Source organism: Pelodiscus sinensis, chromosome 10 (genome assembly GCF_049634645.1).
Source record: "Pelodiscus sinensis isolate JC-2024 chromosome 10, ASM4963464v1, whole genome shotgun sequence".
Classification (NCBI taxonomy): Eukaryota; Metazoa; Chordata; order Testudines; family Trionychidae; genus Pelodiscus; species Pelodiscus sinensis.
In genome coordinates, this window is record NC_134720.1 from 40,681,862 (window position 1) to 40,702,319 (window position 20,458).

Below are 20,458 nucleotides of genomic sequence, written 5' to 3' on the forward strand. Positions count from 1 at the left end.
TTGGGGTACTCCAGTATCCCAAAATAGCTATCCCATGTCTTCACAGCAAGCCCATTATTTTGGGCTCACTATTCCAATGTCCCTGTAAACCTCATTCTATGTGGAGTAAGGGACATTTTGGAATAGTGCTTTATTTTGAAATTTGGCGCTGTGCAGACAGCTCCAAATGATGAAATAAGCTATTTTGAAATAGCATTGAAACAAGATACGCAATTTGTGTAGCTGAAATTGCATATTTTATTTCGAGTTATGGTGCAGCGTAGATGCACCCTTGCAGTGAATCCCTAGGGGTATGTCGACACTATAGCGCTAATTCGAACTAACTTAGTTCGACTTGGTTAATTCGAACTAAGCTAATTCTAACTAACGCATCTAGAACTAAAAACTAGTTCGAATTAGTGTTTTGCTAATTCGAACTAGCGCGTCCACATTAAGTGGACCCTGAACCGGGGTTAAGGATGGCCGGAAGCAGTGCCGGCAGGGCATCAGAGGAGGACTTAGAGCATGGAGATGCTGTCTCAGGCTAGCCGAGGGCTGTGCTTAAAGGGTCTCGACCCCCACCCCAGACAGACAGTTCTCAGGGGTGCCCCGCTTGCAAAGCAGTCCTGGCTTGGAGTTCCCGGACTACCCACACTGGGCACATCACAGCACTCAGCCATCAGCTCGGCTGCACTTGCCGCAGGCTGCCATCTGGGGAGAGGGGGCAATTGGGGGGCTGCAGGAGAGCTTCCACCCCCAGAAGCCCGCAGAGCCAGCCCAGTCCTCCCCATCGGGGGCTCGTGCCCCATTCCTCCCTCACCTCCTTCCATTTACGCTTCCCTAGCCCCTCTTCTTGATGTACAAAATAAAGATAACGTGTCTTCCAAAATGGAATCTGTCTTTATTGAACAAAACTGGGGGAGACTGGGAAAAGGAGGTGGGAGAGGGGAAGAGAGAGGCTGGGAGAGGGGAGGGCAACTAAAATGATCAGGGGTTGGGAACAGGTCCCATATGAAAAGAGGCTAAAGAGACTGGGACTTTTCAGCTTAGAAAAGAGGAGACGGAGGGGGGACAGGATAGAGGTCTCTAAAAGCAGGAGTTGGGTGGAGACGGTGCATACAGAAGAGTTCTTCATTAGTTCCCATAAATAAGGACTAGAGGACACCAAAGGAAAGGAATGGGTAGCAGGCTTCAGACTAGTAACAGAAAGTTGTTCTTCACAAAGCAAAGAGTCAACCTGTGGAACTCCTTGCTGCAGGAGGCTGTGAAGGCTAGAACTGGAACAGAGTTTAAAGGGAAGTGAGATCAAGTCATGGAGGTTGGGTCCATGGAGTGGTATTAGTCAGGGGGTAGGAGTGGTGTCCCTGCCCAAGGTTTGTGGAAGGCTGGAGAGGGATGGCATGAGACAAATGGCTTGGTCACTGTCTTTGCTCCATCCCCTCCTGGGTATCTAGGGTTGGCCGCTGTTGGCAGACAGGCTACTGGGCTAGATGGACCTTTGGTCTGACCCAGGACAGCCATTGTAAGCTCAGGGCTCAGGGTCAGGTGTCTCAGTGGACCCCCTTGATTCTCTTGCACACCTGCTCCTGGGTGGCCAGGCTGGCAGCTATCCTGCCCAAGCCGGCCACTTTCCTGTGCCTAGTGTGGAGATCGTGGATGAGGTCCACGATGTCTGCACTAGCCCAGGCATGTGCCCGCCACTTGCGGTCCCGGGCAATCTCCCGGGAGCCGCCAGCCTGGTCCCGGGAAGAGGGGGAGGGCTGGAGGGCATCAGGTGGGTGGCTCGATCCGTGCCAGGTGCAGGGTGTGCTGGCTGGGTGCTGTAGCCGTAGCCAGCCCGTGCCCCTTTAAGGGGTCCGGGGCCGGGAGGGGGGCAGACGAGTTTCCCTGGTGTTGGCCAGAGTGGCCACCAGGGAAACCTGGGGAGGGCTAGCCTCCCACTAGTTCGAATTAAGGGGCTACACACTCCTTAATTCAAACTAGCTAGTTCGAACTAGGCTTAATCCTTGTGGAATGAGGATTACCTAGTTCGAACTAAGCGCTCCGTTAGTTCGAATTAAATTCGAACTAATGGAGCGCTAGTGTAGCGCCTGTGAAAGTTAGTTCGAACTAACTTTGTAGTGTAGACATACCCTAGGAGACAAATACTCTTCGCAGTGCCCTGTCCATGAATCAAGCCCACAGCATGGGAGTGTAGCTGGGCGCTGGGCTGAGGTAGAGGTTAAGCCTGAGGGCTGCTGCTACACAGAACCTTTGGTCTTGTCACATTTGAAAGTTTTCAGGCACAGCAAATGTGAACCCAATGGGCAATACTCTGAGCTAGACATGCTTTGCTCTCACAAGAGTTTCTAGGGTGAGACATGTTCCTGTGAGTAAATAGGAAGTCAGGGGAGGTAGCTAACAGCTTAGGAAAGCGAGAAGTCATGCTGCAGCCTTCGAGAAGTGACGCTGGAAGATAAAGGGCCTGATTCTGATCTTCATCACGCTGGAATAAAGTAGAAGTGATTTATTTTCTTTTGAGCTTCATACAACAAAGAATAACTGTGATGTGGTGAATGGAGTTATGCTGGTGTACAATGGTGTCAGCAGGACCAGAATCAGATTCTGATATTTTCTTATAAGGAAAAGTTCATGCATAATGTATGAGACCTTTGTTGATAGTGTGGACTTTTATTAACCAGTTAATCAGTTAGGGTATGTCTACACTACCACCCTAGATCGAACTAGAATGGTAATGTAGGCAACTGGAGTTGCAAATGAAGCCCGGGATTTGAATTTCCCGGGCTTCATTTGCATGTTGCCGGGCGCCGCCATTTTTAAATGTCCGCTAGTGCGGACTCCGTGCCCCGCGGCTACACACGGCATGGACTAGGTAGTTCGGATTAGGCTTCCTATTCCGAACTACCGTTACTCCTCGTCTACCTAGTCCATGCCGCGTGTAGCCGCAGGGCACGGAGTCCGCACTAGCGGACATTTAAAAATGGCGGCGCCCGGCAATATGCAAATGAAGCCCGGGAAATTCAAATCCCGGGCTTCATTTGCAACTCCGGTTGCCTACATTACCACCCTAGTTTGACCTAGGGTGGTAGTGTAGACATACCCCCTGGGACAAAGCCGCTTGGCAGAAAACTTCTTTCATCTAATCAGGCTGGGAAGTGTTTGCTTGTGGACAACTGGGTGTAAAGATAGGGAGGTACATCTGGGGCAAATATCAATCTGGGAGCAGAATTAGCTTTACGATGGACAGGACCACAAGCCAAGTTGAGCCCTCTACAAGCATGTCTACACTAGTGTAACCCCCAAGGAGATTACCTAGATTCCTGGGCTTCTGTCTGCTGGCGGCTCAGGGAGAGGCACACTGTCCCTGGTAGGGAGGGGGAGCCAAGGCAAACTCAGAATCTGCCCAGGAACAAATGGGGAGTGAGGTGCTTCTCCCAGGGAGTTCAGGAAAGGGGAGAGGCCATTGTTTTTTATGAGTCAGTCTGGAGCCAGCCAGGCTGTGTGAGAAGCTGGTAAGCCCCAGGCCTGCATGCAGGGTCCCCCCTGAGAAGTGGCCTCTAGGGACCTGAAAGCAAGATCCCTCAGCTGGGTTTTCCTTCTCCGCTGATGATTCCCAGTTTGTAGATTTTGCTGGGAAACTTCTCCAGCCAGGCGGAGCTAGCCCTCCTGCCCCCTAGGTGAGACCAGTCACCCCATGGTCAGCTCTGATCTGACTGCTAGTTCAGGGCTGCTGCCTGCTGTGTGTGTGTCTGGGCACTGGGCTAGCAGACTACAATATGGATTCTAGTACAGTTGCGGAATCTGCACCTTGAGCTCTGCACCCCTTTTTGGTGACGGGAAATCCTGGGACCGAAGCAGCCTGATTCCTGCCTGAATAGGATCCCTGCTAGCAGAGATCAGCCCCTCTGCAGTGACTGTGGAGTCCAGAGTCATCTCTGAGCCAGAGGATCATTCATGGAGTTTGTGAGTGGACCATCTTTTAGTTAGTCAGTCAGGGAATTTGTTTTGGGGACCCCCTACTCCCTGAACTGTGTCCTCAAGCCAGGGAGTAAGGGTTTGGGGATTTTATAACCTGCTGCATATTAAACCTGTGGAGGGATTTATCACCTTCTCCCACTTGTGAGTCCTTTGGGCTTTACTGAACCCAATCAGCCACACTGCTAAACCGCTACAGAGAAGAATTTTATGGTTATAGGTCATCAAGGGCCCCAACAAAGTATGCATACCAACGGGACACTTACATTTGCTACATCAAGTCACTGGACGTATTAGCAGCGTGGGCACTGGTGAACCTAAAAATAGTGTTTTACCCTGTTATGTTATAATTGTTTCCTTTTTAATATAATTATTGTGTTGAATATATTGTATGTGTTTGTGTTATTTTTTGAAGTCTCCAACTATCTGGCAAGTAAGTGAGGATTACCCTGTGGTTAGAATTTTCCTCCCAAATTGCCCTGGTGACCCTGCCAGGAAGGAGTGAGGGGGGGTGGAGGCACCGTCAAATAAATTCATAGGAAAAAATAAAGAAGATACACCCTGCTGAGTGGGTGACAGGAACCAGAAGAACCGGAACCTGTAGGCAGATTGGCATTAAAGAAGGTAATTGGGTTACCTAGGAAATTATTTCAAAATAACTTATTTCAAAATAACTCCTGAAATATCTATTTCAAAATAGCATGTCCACACTACAGAGAAGCCTCAAAATTAGTCCCAGGTGGCTCCCATAATGTAGACTTGCTGCCTCAACGTAGAGCCCCAGGAAGCACTGAGGAGTAATTATTTGGAATGACTCTGGGGAATTGTTATTTTGAAATAACAGCAGTGGAGCGTCCACACTACCGCTATTTTGAAATAAGTGTTATTCCTTATGGAAAGTGGGAGTTATTATTTCAAAATAACCAGCCCCTTATTTCAAAATAGCAGGCTTGGTAATGTAAGATGCTCCACTTGTTATTTTGAAATAATAATAAACCAGGACTAAGTGCTAGTGTAATCCACACAGCTATTGGGCATGGTTCACTGTCCCACGTAGTGGTACCTAGACCACTTACAGAGAGAGAGGCTGAGTGTGCTCTATAGCCTTAGCCAGAGAGAGAGAGAGCCAGATCAAACTATAGAGGCTCATGCAGTAAGCTCCAGAGGGCAGGTTTGGTTCTGCTTCTCTGTGCTACAATGGGAAGTGAAGGAACAACCCAAGAGTTTCTTGCTAATGGTAGAGGAGTGACCTGTTTCCTTCCTCTCTGTTCTCACTGCCAGAAAAGTGAACAGGATCCTATCTAAAAATTGCTGAGGGTGCATGGAACCTTAGCTGCCACACAGCCTTTCCCACATGCTTTGGTCTGCTTAGGGCCAGCTTGGGCAATCAGGGAGGATGGCACAAACAGGAAGGGGAGAAGTAGGTAATGTATGCTCATGGAGTAGATGGGAAGACTGCAACTGAAAAATAAGATCTGCTTTTATTAACCCCTTATCCCAATCCTAACAATACAAAGGCAGCAAGGAGGAGAGACTCTCAAGCAGATATGTGTTTGTACACATGGATTTGTGGGTGTGTTTGAGAGAGAGGGTAGAGATTGAACTAGTCAAGTAAGCTAGCACTAAGCCTCTGGGCCCAGCAAATATTTAACTTGATCATTTGCAAGAATATGAGTATTCCCATTCCAAAAAGTGGGGCTACTTATGTGCTTAAATTTAAGCATGCATTTGTGTGCTTTATTAGATCAGGATCCTGATCCTACAAAACCGTACTCAAGGGAGTAATCATTGCTTAAGTGATGAGACCCATTGAAGCTACTAGGACTACATGCAGCTATTAATCTGTGCAGAACTGGGATCCTAATTTGGGGTCTTTCTGAGTGTATTCTGTTTCCTTGAGACCACTAATTTGGTCTTTTTCCCTTCCAGTTGAAAAAGCATGAAAAATTATCAGAAAAACAGTCTCAGGCACATTTTTTAAAAAGTGTCAGTATCCTGAATTAAATTTTATAGCAGTCCATAAAATTGAAATATGAGCCAAGGGTTAACAACAACCTTGAATTTTGCCCTGAAAATTAGTCCCAGAAAATCTACTTAATTATAAATACGTTAGCACTATACAGTGTCCTGCTGATTGATATGCCCCAGAGCTATCTTTGTCGGCAGTCTTTTAAGCACTAATCCTTCATTTTGGTTCTAATAGTAAGATGGGCTCCTCCTTCGTAGTTAGACCATCAATTTTTACCTGCCAATACAGTTTGATGAGCTTGCTTATGTGCTGCTCACTGCCTCCTGACAGCCAGTACATGTAGTCAGCAGTCATGGCACTCCTAGCGACAAGAGTAGAATAAAGACATGAATGTTGGGAGGGGGGGGGGGAGGGTCTGAAAAGTTCCAAGTGTTTAAAGTAGATAATATAAAATAATATAAAATGAATATAATATAAGTTTATATAAAAAGGGTGCACAGTAATACATAACTATCGGTCGCTGCTCAACAGTGAAACACATTTTGGAAATACAGCAAGCATTTTTATTAGATAGCTAAGCTCTATGCGAGAAAACATTTTTTCTGTTTATGGGTTTTCTATTTATATTGTGCACAAATATTTAATGGCTGCTCAAAATATATTATCCTGGCTGCTGATTATTATGTTTTAAAGCATTTATGGACTAAAATATATTAAATACAGGCTAGATTTCTTCCAGAATAGCACTGGGATGTAGGGTAAAGTGCAAATCTGAGAATATCTCAGTCTCTACAGCAAAGTCAAACATAGTTCACCTTTGATTAAATTATGCTATAAAAACCCCCCAAAGCAATCAGCAATCTTTGCATCTAATTGAATACGCTTTAGTATCCAGACTGTTTGTTACAACCATTGCATTACTCTTATTAGACTGGGGGGATATTAAAAACTATTGTAAAGCAGATATTAATGCGTTGCTTTCACTGACTTTAGAAAATCAGTTTGCTTTTATGGCTGCTTTTCCACATTGCTCTCCATTTCTTATCCTCTGGAGATTCCAAATCCAATTAAATGTGACTAGATGTAATTCCAAATTGTCACTTTAGTCAATTAAACATATAATAATCTTGTGTACCTAATTACTAGCACCAAAAGTTTATTTGTTGATGTAGTGCTATCAATGTATACGTCTGCATGTTTCCCTTATCATTGCCTATATATTAATTGTACTTTGACATTACTGTAAATTGAATTTGAAATCCCCCCCCCAGTTAAGTGTATTGCAAATTGTAATCCCAATCCTGTTGTAATACCCTTTCGGACTGTTTTCCAAGACAGTATTATGTTCTTAACAAGATCTGACCAAAAATTACAAGGATTTAATAATAAACATTTCAAAGCAGGTCTGGTATTAGAGCGGGTGCATATTGTGATACTGTATTATAGAAATATAGACACAGGAACTAAGTCTGCATGCTGCTTCCATTGACTTCAATGGGAGAGAGATGACTTCAGTGGAAGCCATGGATTTTCATAGGGTATGTCTACACTAGCCCCCTAGTTCGAACTAGGGAGGCTAATGTAGGCATTCGAAGTTGCAAATGAAGCCCGGGATTTAAATATCCCGGGATTTATTTGCATGTTTCCGTCTGGTCGCCATTTTGAAATTCCACTAGCCCAAAGTAACTGCCTGTGGCTACACGCGACAGTGAAACGGCAATTCAAACTAAGTCCTTAGTTCGAATTAACTGTTACACCTCATTGCAGGAGGAGTAACAGTTAATACGAACTAAGGATTTAGTTCAGATTAACTTCTGACTGTCGTGTGTAGCCACGGGTAGTCAGAACTAAGGGGATTTAAAAATGGCGCCCGCCCGGGAACATGCAAATGAAGCCTGGGATATTTAAATCCCGGGCTTCATGTGCAAGTTCGAATGCCTACATTAGCCACCCTAGTTTGAACTAGGGGGCTAGTGTAGACAAACCCTAACTGAGCACAGTTAGTACTCTTGTACCCTGATTCAGTAGACACAAAGGGTGAAATCATGGCCATTGTGATATCAATGGCAAAATTCCCATTAACTTTCATATGGCCAGGATTTCACCTCAAACAGGCAACTGAGAAGGAAGGGAGAAGATACATACAAATTCTGCAAGAGATCTGGAGGGATTTTGCCTAAATTGGTAGAACTATTCAATACTGGGTTTTACAATTTATATGCAGGGAGATCTGTAATATTTCTACTTGATCCTGTAAAGGCAATAGCTAGCATTGCTATGTGCTAAGCGCACATGCAAATGATGCTGTCCTCTAGGGTCTAGTCCAAAAGAAAGATAACAGACTTTTATTATGAACTAAAGCAGTTGTTGAAGTCAAGTGGCAAGATATGGAGAAGGTCAGAGAAGATCTTAGTTGTAGTTCCAGTTCACCAGGCATATATGTGATGAGGGGAGATTTATTTAACAACTGTACCTACTAGCTGCAGCTATGGATTCTTTCCAATACCAAGATATGTTATCTATCCAGGTTTAACATGTGTCCATTTCTAAGCTTTGCTGAAATGGGGAGGTGCACAGATAGGCTCCATAATTCATTCAGATGGCTTTTTGTTAGGAGAATGCAGAAATAAGTGGACATTTGCTGGTTGGGAATGTATCTGGACCTGTTACTCAACAACTGCTACAATGTTAAAGAATAAATTTTGCAAATCCCAGTACAAAATGTCATGTCTATCATGGCCTCATTTTGTCCACTGCAACATGAATGTGCCACCGTGAGGATGCCAACCAGCTCTGGCATGGGCTAAATACAACCAGGTGGATTGGTTGGCATATGCCAGCAGTTTGTTTCCCCATCCTCACTGCAGACAGCACTTGCTAAGCTTATCATTCAGATGACTCCATCCTATTCTGTGGTGGATCTGGGTCAGACAAACAGAGAGAAACTGGATACAAATTTGAAGAAGGCAGGTTGGGTGAAAGTGATCATGAAATAACAGAGGTCATGATTCTAAGCAATGATAAGAGAGAAAAGAGAAGAATAAAGACAATGGACTTCAAAAAGTGAAACTTTAGCAAAGTCATGAAAAGCAAATCTAAGGAAAAATGAGAATTCAGGAAAATTTGCAGGTTTTTTTAAGCAAGATCATTAAGGGCACAAAAGCAAACTATTCCCGTGCATATTAGAGATAAGAATTAAGTTAAAAGACAACCCTCTCTTAAGCAGGAGATTTTTGACATCCTGAAATTCAAGAGAGAGTCACGCAAAAAGTGGCAATTAGGTCAAATTACAAAGGATGACTACGTACAAAAATAACATAAGCATGCAGGAACAAAATTAGAAAGACCAATGCAAAAACCCCAAGATTACATTATCTAGGGACATTAAAGATAACAAGAAAACATTTTACAAATCTGTAAGAAACAAGAAGAGCACCAACAACACTACTCAATGAGGAGGGAAAGACAATAACTGAAAACATACCAATGGCTAAAGTGTTAAATACCTTTTTGCTTTCAGGTTTCATTAGAAAAGTTAGCATTGATTTGATGACTAACATCAGTATAAATTAATTAGAATCGGAGGCTAAAATAGGAAAAGAATAAGTTAAGAATTACTCAGACATGTTAGATGTCTTCAAAGTAGGACCCGATGAAATACATCCTAGAATAATTAAGTAACTTGCTGAAGAGATCTATGATCCATTCATGAAGATCTTTGAGAATTCAGAGAATGGAGAGATTCCACAAAATTGGAAAAGGGCAAATATAGCACCTATGTATGAAAAGGAGAATAAGGAAAACCCTGGGAATTATAGACCAGTCACTTTAACTTTGACACCTGGATAGGCAATGGATCAAATATTCAAAGAAATCATTTGTAAGTACCTAGAAGAAAATAAGGTTATAAGTAACAGTCAAGAACAAATCATGTCAAACCAACCTAATATCCTTCTTGAGCAGGGTAGCAAACTTTCTAGATGGAGGGAAGCAGTAGATTTGATATAACTTGACATTAGTAAGGCTTTTGATACTTTCTCACATGACCTTCTTATAAACAAAATTAGGAAATATAGCTTAGAGGGACTTTCCATAAGGTGGCTGCACAACTGGTTGGAAAAACATACTCAGAGAGTAGTTAACAATGGTTTACAATCAAGTTGGAAGGGTTTATTGAGTGGAGAAATGCAAGGATCAATCCCAAAACTGATTCTATTCAGTATCTTCATAAATGATTTGGATAATAACATAGAGAGTAAATTTATAAAGTTTGTAGATGATACCAAGCAAGGACTGGTTGCAAGGGCTTTGGAGGACAAGATTAAAATTCAAAAGGATTTTAAACTACCTGAAATAAATAGGATGAAATACAGTAAGGACAAATGCAAAGTACTGCATTTAGGAAGGAATGATTAATTGCACAAATACAAAATAGGAAATCAATGCTTAGGAATAAGTGCTACAGAAAAGGATCTGTGGATTATAGTTGCTCATAAACTAAATATGAGTGAAAAAGGTAATCCCGTGGCAAAAAAGTAAATATAATTCTGGGCTATTATAGAAAGTGTGTTGTAAGCAGTGTAGGAGAAGTAATTCTTTGACTCTACTCAGCAATGATAAGGCCTCAACTGGTATATTACTGAGTCCAGATATGGGCACCACATTTTGGGAAAGAGGTGGACCAACTGGAGAAAGACCAAAGACTAGAACTAAAATAATTAAAGGCCTAGAAAACATGACCTACAAAGAAAGATTGAAAAAAAAGTGCTTCTTTAGTCTGGCGAGGAGAAAATTGAGGGGAAACATGGTAATAGTCTTCTAGAATATAAAAATTGTTATAAAGAAGGTGATAAATTGTTCCTTAACCACTGAGGACAAGAACTAATGGGCTTACATTGAAAAAATGGAGATTGATGTCAGGTCTACAATATGGGTCAATGTCAAACTAAGGTACGCAGCTCCAGCTACATGGAGTATAGAGTAGCTGGAGAGTTGACGTACTTTAGTTCAAATGACCACAGTATCCCCTCTGCAGGGGGTCAATGGGAGAAACTCTCTTGTTGACTTCCCCTGCGGAGTATTGGACTCAATGGGAGCATGATCAATGGTTAGACAAGGCCTTAGGTTAGACATTAGGAAAACCTTCCTAACCATAAGGGTAGTTAAACACTGGAATAAATTCCATAAGGAATTCATGGAATCTTTGTTACTGGAGGTTTTTTAAGAACAGTTTAGACAAACACTTGTCAGGCATGGTCTAGATAATACTGAGTCTTGCCTCAGTACAGGGGACTGGACTAAATTACCTATAAAGGTCCTTTCCTGTCGTGCATTTCTAAAGTTTTTTTGATTCTGTAATAGGATCTAAAGGTCCTAATCAGGGTCCTACTGTACTGTGAGTTAGCTGGCTCTCAATCTTGAAATAAATATGCTCCTTTTTCAGTTTTAATAACTCTACAAGATTGTCTCTAATGCACAGATCCATGTCCTTTTGGTGTTAATGTCACTTGATTTCATAACCTTCCTTTCTAATATCCTACTACTGCTTCGCAGGGACAAAGTATCAGACTAGATGAACCACTGTTCTCTTCTGGTATAGTACAGGTTACCTTCTTTGAAAGTTAAAATCAGGAAGTAGATATATCTATATCTATCTATATGTACAGATCTCTCAATCAATAGATATAATTGGAATAGGATTGGAGGCTGTTCTTTCTTTACCTAATTGGCCAATTCAGGAATTGAACAAAGAAATAATAAGTTCCATTTTAAACATGTACTCCCATAATGAATAAAAGGAAATTCTGGTGATTTTAAGATCTCTGGAGATAGTGGAAGTGATCAGATAATCAGAGTTTCAGATAAACAAAATTTGGTTTCCAAGAGAATTCTGAATACAGGAGAGGTGTGAAATGAACACAATAAAAGTCTGATGACTGAGTATATATGGATATGGAAATAGTTACCAAATACAGCAAAAGGAGCCCTGTGGCTCATGACGTAGCTAATATCTTACTGGCTGCATAGTGGATAGAACTCCCAGGGAACCTGCCAACAGAGAACTGCTGTCATATGGAGAAGCAACACAAAAAAGTCAAGGACTGAGCATGCTGTTCTGTTGTACTCCGAGTCCCAAATGGGTTAGGCAGTGAGAGACCATTACTAGGAAACAAAAATAAGTCTCCAGTAGGGCAATACGTAATAATAACCACCAGGTCAGTGTTTCTTCTTGTGCAATGGCTGCCTTTTTAAAAGTACCTGTCTTTCGGTAGTAAGTAATAACATTTGCCCATACTGTACTGAGATTAATATAATGTGTTAAAATGTTACCTATTAAATGGCCACTACTGTAAGGCAACAAAAACCTTGCAAATTTGGAGTAAAAAGCTGAGACAATGTACTTGGAAATGACAAAATCTAAAGGGAAGAAATGACAGGAGGAACTTAGGAAAACAGGTCATTAAGCACAGCAAGATCTCAGATGCTCCGTGATACAATATCAAACAAGTAGTAGTTTGCATGGATGCGTGTCATGCAAATTTCAAGAGGTATGGAAAGTCATGCTGCTGGTTTTAGGTTAACAGCTGAACTGTTCTGGCACGTCTAACTGCATGCTTGTTTCAAAATAAAATATTCTGGAATAGGTATTCTGAAACAGCTTATTTTGAAATAGCATGTCTACACTGCAGGGAAGCCTCAAAATTAGTCTGAGGCTATGTCTACACTACAGAGTTTTTCCACAATACCAGAGGTATCCCAGAAAATTTCTGCCATGTCCAAGGAATGCATCTGCTCTTCTGAAATTGCCAAGTGGAGCACACATGCCTTATTTTGAAATAGCTATTTCACAATAGGTGTTATTTCTCGTTGAATGAGGTTTACAGATTTCGGAATAAGCTATCTGTTATTCTGTATTCATTTCAAAATAATGGAATGGCTGTGTAGACACTCACATTGTTATTTCGAAACAACGCTAGTTAGTTCGAAATAATGGTGCAATGTAGACACATCCTTTGAAAAAAGATGGTGTAACTGGAATGAATAGCTCAAAAACAGGTTGCTGAGATAACTTTTAGATTAATAGTATTTATACCTACTGCAAGCCATAACTAATACTTGCTGGCTACGTCTACACTGGCATGATTTTCCGGAAATGCATTTAACAGAAAAGTTTTCTGTTAAAAGCATTTTCGGAAAAGAGCATCTAGATTGGCACGGAAGCTTTTCCGCAAAAGCATTTTTTGCGGAAAAGCATACGTGCCAACCTAGATGCGCTTTTGCACAAAAAAGCCCCAATTGCCATTTTAGCCATCGGGGCTTTTTTGCACAAAACAGTACTGTGCTGTCTACACTGGCCCTCTTGCGCAAATGATTTGTGCAAGAGGGCTTTTGCCCAAAAGGGAGCAGCACAGTATTTCCACAAGAAAACTGACGATCTTACATGAGATTGTCAGTGTTCTTGCGCAAATTCAAGCGGCCACTGTAGACAGCTGGCAAGTTTTTCCGCAAAGGCAGATGATTTTGCGGAAAAACTTGCCAGTCTAGACACAGCCGCTAAGTTTGGTTGTGTTCCCTTCTCTGATACATCAGTGCCCCCACTATGAAGACGAATCCTATGCTATCAATAATACTGTTTACTTTTAATGTACACTATCAGTACAGGCAGTCCCTGACTTACGTCGGATCCGCACTTACGAACGGGGCTTTCTCGCCCCGGAGGTCGAGGTAGCGGATTGCTACCTGCGAGCTCCGGGGTGAGAAAGCCCCGTTCGTAAGCTGCTCCGGTGCCCCTGGTCTGCTGGAGACCGTCTCCAGCAGACCAGGGGCACCGGGCGGGTTCCCGCGCTTCTGAGGCTTTGCCAGAGCAAAGCCTCAGAAGCGCGGGAACCGCCGCTGCTGCCGCTTGAGACCGGGTGCCTGTGGTCTGCTGGGGACGGTCCCCAGCAGACCACAGGCACCGGGACTGAAGCCGCAGCCGCGGGGGGGAGGGGTCCCGCGCCTCTGAGACTTTGCCAGAGCAAAGCCTCAAAGGCGCGGCACCCCGCTGCCGCTGCTGCTCTGCTCCCCGTGTCCCTGGTCTGTTGGGGGGGGGGAGTGCGGATAGTGTACCCCCCCCCAGCAGACCAGGCTTTTGTTTTGGACCCTGGAGCAGAGCAGCTGGGGCGCTGCGGATTGGTCCTGCAGCACCCACTCTGGGCACTACTGGACCAACCCGGCAGCATCCCAGCTGCTCTGCCCCAGGTCCTGATTCAGCCGCTGCTGGTCAGTTTCAGCAGCGGCTGAATCAGGACACCTGGGGCAGAGCAGCTGGGGTGCTGCTGGGTTGGTCCAGTAGCGCCGAGGGGTGCTACTGGAGCAACCCAGCAGCACCCCAGTTGCTCTGCCCCAGGCGTCCCCAAGTCAGGCGCTGCTGAAACTGACCAGCGCTGACTACAGGAAGCCCGAGGCAGAGTTGCTCTGCCCCAGGCTTCCTGGAATCAGCGCTCATCAGTTTCAGCAGCAGCTGACTTGGGGACGCTTGGGGTTTTTAAGTTGAATCTGTATGTAAGTCAGAACTGGCGGTCAGTTTCAGCAGCGGCTGAATCTGGACGCCAGTTCCGACTTACATACAGATTCAACTTAAGAACAAACCTACAGTCCCTATCTTGTACGTAACCCCGGGGACTGCCTGTAACTAAAACTGTATTCTGTTTTTGACACTGCTTCAGCTGAACAAATTATTGTTTGACACTTAAACATTATGATAAAAGAATAGTGATAAAAGAATAGTGAGCAGAGCACAGGAATAACAGCTAGGCTTTTTTGGATACAAACTGACAACATATACCAGTATCAAATTAAATAATAATTTGCGAGTACTTTCTTTTGGGCTTTCACTGATTCTGGTAAATATAAAAGCATTTTTCTGAGTTGGAATTTATGAAATGCTCCTTTGTAATATTTCTCTGAGGAAACAGCGCACACATAGTGGAACCTCTACATTGCTCGACTTCAGAAAACTTCCAGATTCATTTTCTTCCCTCAATATGGAAAAATCGGACATCGCTGTTTGTCATTCTCACCAGCAGAGGTCTCCCTGTCCCTCGCTCTGGGAAGGAAGTCAGTGACTAACTAACAAGAAATACTTTTACCAGGTTGTACTACTGCGAAAAATAAGGTGGAGGGAAAATGAGCAAGATAATGTGGGATACAGCGGGTTAGACTCTTCCTTTATCTATGCAAAGGTGCAACAAAAAGGGCAAAGTCAATATGGGCACTCAAGTGAGATCCTGCCATTGCACAAGAGCATGCTCTAAACATATGAATTTCAAAGGGAATAAGAGGAATAAGAGAAATTATTAAGATAGCAGGGTATGTGTGTAACCCTTCTGCCAGATGGTGCCAGCCACAACCTGGGCAGGGTTAAATATCTGGGAGTTTCTTTTCAATAGTACAACACAGAACCAGCTCGAACCCTCTATCCAGTGACCTAAAGAAATTACGTACCACCCCTTGGTGCTGCTGAGCGACACTACTTCCCCATGCACAAGCACAGGGTCTTAGTGTAGAAAAGAAACTTTTAATGAAAGGAGAGATGCCACCCAACATTAATTAGGGAAAGTGCCAGAGGCAGAATTTATAAACATAAACCTGTGAGTAAGATACCCACCCCAGAGTGCATGGGGCAGTGCCTTCTGCCACATGTTCCTTTGCTGTGCCCCATCTGCTCCCTCACCTTCCCCCACTCAGAGACAATGGATGCCCTTGGTTAGTCAGGGTCAGAAATGCATCCACACGTGTTCACCTCCCATCCAGGGAAGAAATCACCTTTCTTGGTCTGCCATCTGAGCACTTACTCTGGCTGCTCTGCTAGCTGTAGTTCCTCTTTGCTGGATGCCCCATTGGTTGCCATTGCTCATCACCTGTTTGCCCTGCCAGCTGCTCATTCTACTGGCTGCTTTGCCAGTTGCTTGTTCCACCCCACTCTAATTTGCCAGCCACTTATTGGGCAGCTAACTGTCAGTTATCTTTTCCCTACCACTTGCCTCTCTACTGTGACATCTATTATGGGAGGGATGCCATTTAGCTAGAATGGGGGGACTCTAGTCCCCTTGAAAATTTGAACCTCTGAATTTCATACTTGGGTGCTGAATAAAGCACATGCCTTAGATCCAGAGGCAGCTTTTCATTGCAACATAGCTTGTGCTGCTCCCAGCTTTGCCTGTGGGGCAGGGAGTTTGTTTATAAACAGAGGGAGTCAGGGTGATTAAGATAACAAAAGGTTGATCATTAAATTAATAGAAGGATCATTAGGTGGTCATGAAAACATTGCCAAGAACTCCACTTAAAAGCTAGGGCACAAAGGGTAAGAATAAAAGGTGAGCACGGAGAAAGTTAAATAGTGGTGTGCTCCAAGAGCCTATATTGGGACCACTACTGTTCAACTTCATACATTATTTGGAAATAGGAATAAACAGCGAGATGGCAAAATTTGCAGGTGACACAAAATTACTCAAAATGATTAAGTCCAAAGCTGACTTCAAAGAGTTACAAAGGAATCTTACAAAGCTAGATGATTGGGCAACACAATGGCAATGGGATTCAGTTTTGATAAATGCGAAGTAATACTCATGGTAAATTATAACCCTACCTATACATGCAAAATGATGGGTTTAAATAAGCTGTTACCGCTCAAGAAAGAGATCTTGGAGTCATTGTGGATAATCCTCTAAAAAAATCTGCTCAATGTACAATGGTAAACAAACAAACAAACAAACAAACAAAAATTAATGGAATGTTGGGAATCATTAGGAAAGGAATTGATTATAAGACATAAAATATCATATTGCCTCTCTATATATTCATGGCATGCCCATATCTTGAATACTACATGAAGATCTGAAAAAAGATATATTGGATTTGAAAAAGGTAGAAAGAAGGGCAACAGAAATTATTAGGGGTAAGGAACAGCTTCCTTATGAGGAGAGAGAAAAAAGAGTGGAACTTTTCAGTGTGGAAAAGAGATGACTAAAGGAGGGATATATTAGCGGTCTAAAAAATCACGAATGGTGGAAATATTATTTACTCCATCATATAAAACAAGAAAGTAATCCAATGAAATTTACAGGCAACAGTTTTAAAACAAACAAATTATTTCTTCACAGTCAACTTGTAGAACTCTTTGCCAGGATATGGTGTTCCAGTAAGAACTAAGTAAGTTCAAGGAGGATAAGTCCAGCAATGGCTATTAGCTAGGATGTGCAGGGATGGTGTTCCTAATCTCTGTTTGCCAGAAGATAGGAATGTGCAACAGGAGATGGATCACTTGATAATTGCCTCTTTTGTTCATTCTTTCTGAAGCACTTGCCATTGGCCACTGTTAGAAGACAGGATGCTGGGCTAGATGAACCATTGGTCTGACCTAGTAAAGCCATTCTGATGTTCTTATCAGAGTTATCTGCTCCCTGCCATAATCCAGAGGTATCTGCTCCCTGCTATAACCTATTGGCCTCCAGTCCACTCCGAGAACTGAGGGCACGTCTAGACCAGTGGTCCCCAACCTTTTGGAACTGCCGGGCACCCGGAGGTGGGGCCGCACATGCGCCGTGTGCCCGGGGGCAATGACCCCATGCGGCGCGTGCCAGGGGGGCGACGACCCCACACGCCGCGCATCCGGAGGCGGTGCCGCCAATTCGCCGCACGCCCGGGGCCGGTGCCCCCCATAGCCGCGCACCCGTGGCCGGTGCTCCCCATGCGCTGTACGCCCGAGTGCAGGGCCGCCCATTCACTGCACACCCAGGGGAGGGGCCGCCCATTTGCTGCACGCCTGGGGCCGGCACTCCCCATGCACTGCGCGCCCGGGGTGGGTGTTCCCCATGCGCCGTGTGCCCGGAGGCAGGGCCACCCATGCGCCCGGGGCTGGCGCCCCGCATGTGCTGTGCGCCCAGGACTGGCACTGGCATGTGCCGTGCGCCCGGAGTGGGGCCGGCCCCAAGCACTTGGCGGGTGCACATGAGTGTCCTGGCGGGCGCCATGACACTCGCGGGCACCACGTTGGGAACCACTGGTCTAGACTATGTTTTATTTTCAAAAGAGTCTTTTGAAAGTGAAAGTAGTCTGGACTATTTTAGGGAAAAAAAACCTTTTTCAAAAAACCGCGCTTTCTTAAAAAAGGAGGTTTACGTGTTTTTTCGGAAAAGGTTTTTTTTTCTGAAAAAACCCCCCCACATCCAGACTACTTTCACTTTCGAAAGACCCACTTTCGAAAAAGCGATCAGAAGAAGATATGCAAAACTCCAACTGAGGCACAATCAGTGCAGAGTAGAGCGGAAGAATGACTTCTCGTGTTTTGCTCACACACTCTTGTTAATGTGTCAGCAAGAGTTGCCTTGTCTTGAAGCACTTGATTCCTGAAAGTGGTAGTAATAAATGACACCCCAAAAGTGTTTACTGTTGAGCCAGCCCCACATAAGGGACCTTACTTCCCTGGATGAATTTGGTTAGGGTTAGGATTATAGGAGTCTTTCACTGGCTGCATCTTCTGCTGCAATGATTTTCTGGCATACTGAAGAAGCACTGAACAGGATGCTGCCTTAATTCTCTACATTTTGACCCCAAGAAATTCACAGGGTCTGAGACATTAGAATAAAAATAACCTCCGCTGCAAGATCTGTTAACATTGTGCAAACCATGCCACCCCAACGGGACTTTCATTAGTGTAACCAGAACAAAGTTGGTTTCCATGACAACAGATTTTTATAGAAATGGTTTTTGCTTTGTTTTTTGTAAACTGAAAGAAAATCAGTAAAGAGATAAATAGACTGTCCTCCATTTCTTGAAAAGCAAAAACAGATGTAGAATTAATTTTTTTAGCAGGAAGTAGCCCATGAAACAGTAAATGTAGAAGGGAGCCAATTACTAGCTTTGAGGGAAGAACACAGGATCAATATTTATATTTCGATTACACAACAGTGAATTTTAATTTTACTGTTCCTAAGATTGGAATGACTAAACTTTTTAGGAACCCTAAATTGTTCAAACACATGCCTTTTAAGCACCAAATAAGAAACATGTATCTACCTCTTTCCCCACAATACAAATTTGGAGAGTTTGGATAAAAATTGGATCAGGAACTAGATGCATGCAGAGAGAGATCCTGAAATAGACAAAATGCTGATTTTCAGAAATACCAACTCTGGTTTGCTATAGAGCTGATGGGATTATCTAATGCCATTTATAATGGAAGCAGTAAGCAGTTGAGTCATCCATACTGTGTCTATTAAGATCCTTCTTCCTCCTTCAGGACTTCTCAGCACGATCCTGTATGGAGTCACGAGTAAATATGTTCTGGCGTAGGGAGAATGAGTCTGTACTTTGATCTACTTTCCTCTGCCTCTATCTAGCTAATTCCAAGTTGCTAGTGTTCTAGCTGGTAACAAAAAGTATCATTGTAAGTGCCTCACAGAACATGATGCAGTTAAACCAGGCAGTGCAGCATTCTGATCAGCAAAAAAAATGATAGTGAAATAGTTTTATTGTAAGAAGCAAAAATAAGCATCTGGACTTTGAACTCCAGGTTTCAAACCCAATGCGGAGTCTGACTTTCTATGCATTGCACATTCTCACTTTGAATTCTCAGGCTCAAGGCTGCTGAAGCTGAAGAGGTTGCATTAAATCATATGTAACACATATTAGCAAGATAGGGAAGAATGATAGCTTTTCTATCTCCCCCCTCTGGTTTGGCCCATGTATTTCTGCAGGAAATGCATTCTTTATGACTGCCTCACCACTTCCCTCAATGGGAGAAATTAGTAACACCTCCTCTTGCACTCTCTCACCAACTTCCTTAAATGCTCTCTCTCTTACTTACTTACAGGCAATCTAGCAAGCACCCTGTTAGATTCCAAATTCCTCTCTACCCTCTAATACATCTCTCCAAATTTCAGAGATGTCTTTGGCAAAGAAATATATTTGCTAAAATATTTAGTATGTCTTGGAGTTAGTGGCTAACAATTTTCTAGAACTGCTCATTTTTCAAAGCTCTGACCCCTCAAGCAGATCCTTTGGAGTGGCTGCACAATACTGTACTCTGCACAAAGTGCAGCCTATTAGGGTATGTCTACACTGCCACCCTAGTTCGAACTAGGGTGGCTAATGTAGGCATTCAAAGTTGCAAATGAAGCCCGGGATATAAATATCCCGGGCTTCATTTGCATCTTGCTGGGCGCCGCCATTTTTAAATCCCCCTTAGTGCGGACTCCGTGCCCGCGGCTACACTAATTTGAACTACCGGTACACCTCGTTAGAGAGCCTAATTCAAACTACCTACTCCATGCTGCGTGTAGCCGCGGGCACGGAGTCCGCACTAAGGAGGATTTTAAAATGGCGGCACCCGGCAAGATGCAAATGAAGCCCAGGATATTTAAATCCCAGGCTTCATTTGCAACTTCAAATGCCTACATTAGCCACCCTAGTTTAAACTAGGGTGGCAGTGTAGACATACCCTTAGAGTCTTGTGTTGCCAATCCTCCAGGTTGTCCTGGTGTCGCCAGAAAT

General features: G+C 43.7%; 1 protein-coding gene across 2 annotated transcripts in view; it reads right to left on the reverse strand.

The window, feature by feature from the left end:
- The window catches only part of SPATA16 (spermatogenesis associated 16), a 167,128-nt gene that overhangs the window by 69,069 nt on the left and 77,601 nt on the right, over window positions 1–20,458 (reverse strand). For both annotated transcript variants that reach the window (XM_025190471.2, XM_025190469.2), the window contains exon 5: window positions 6,200–6,284. In XM_025190471.2, the coding sequence (XP_025046256.1) occupies window positions 6,200–6,284 (85 nt within the window). The remainder of the gene's footprint in view (window positions 1–6,199; window positions 6,285–20,458) is intronic.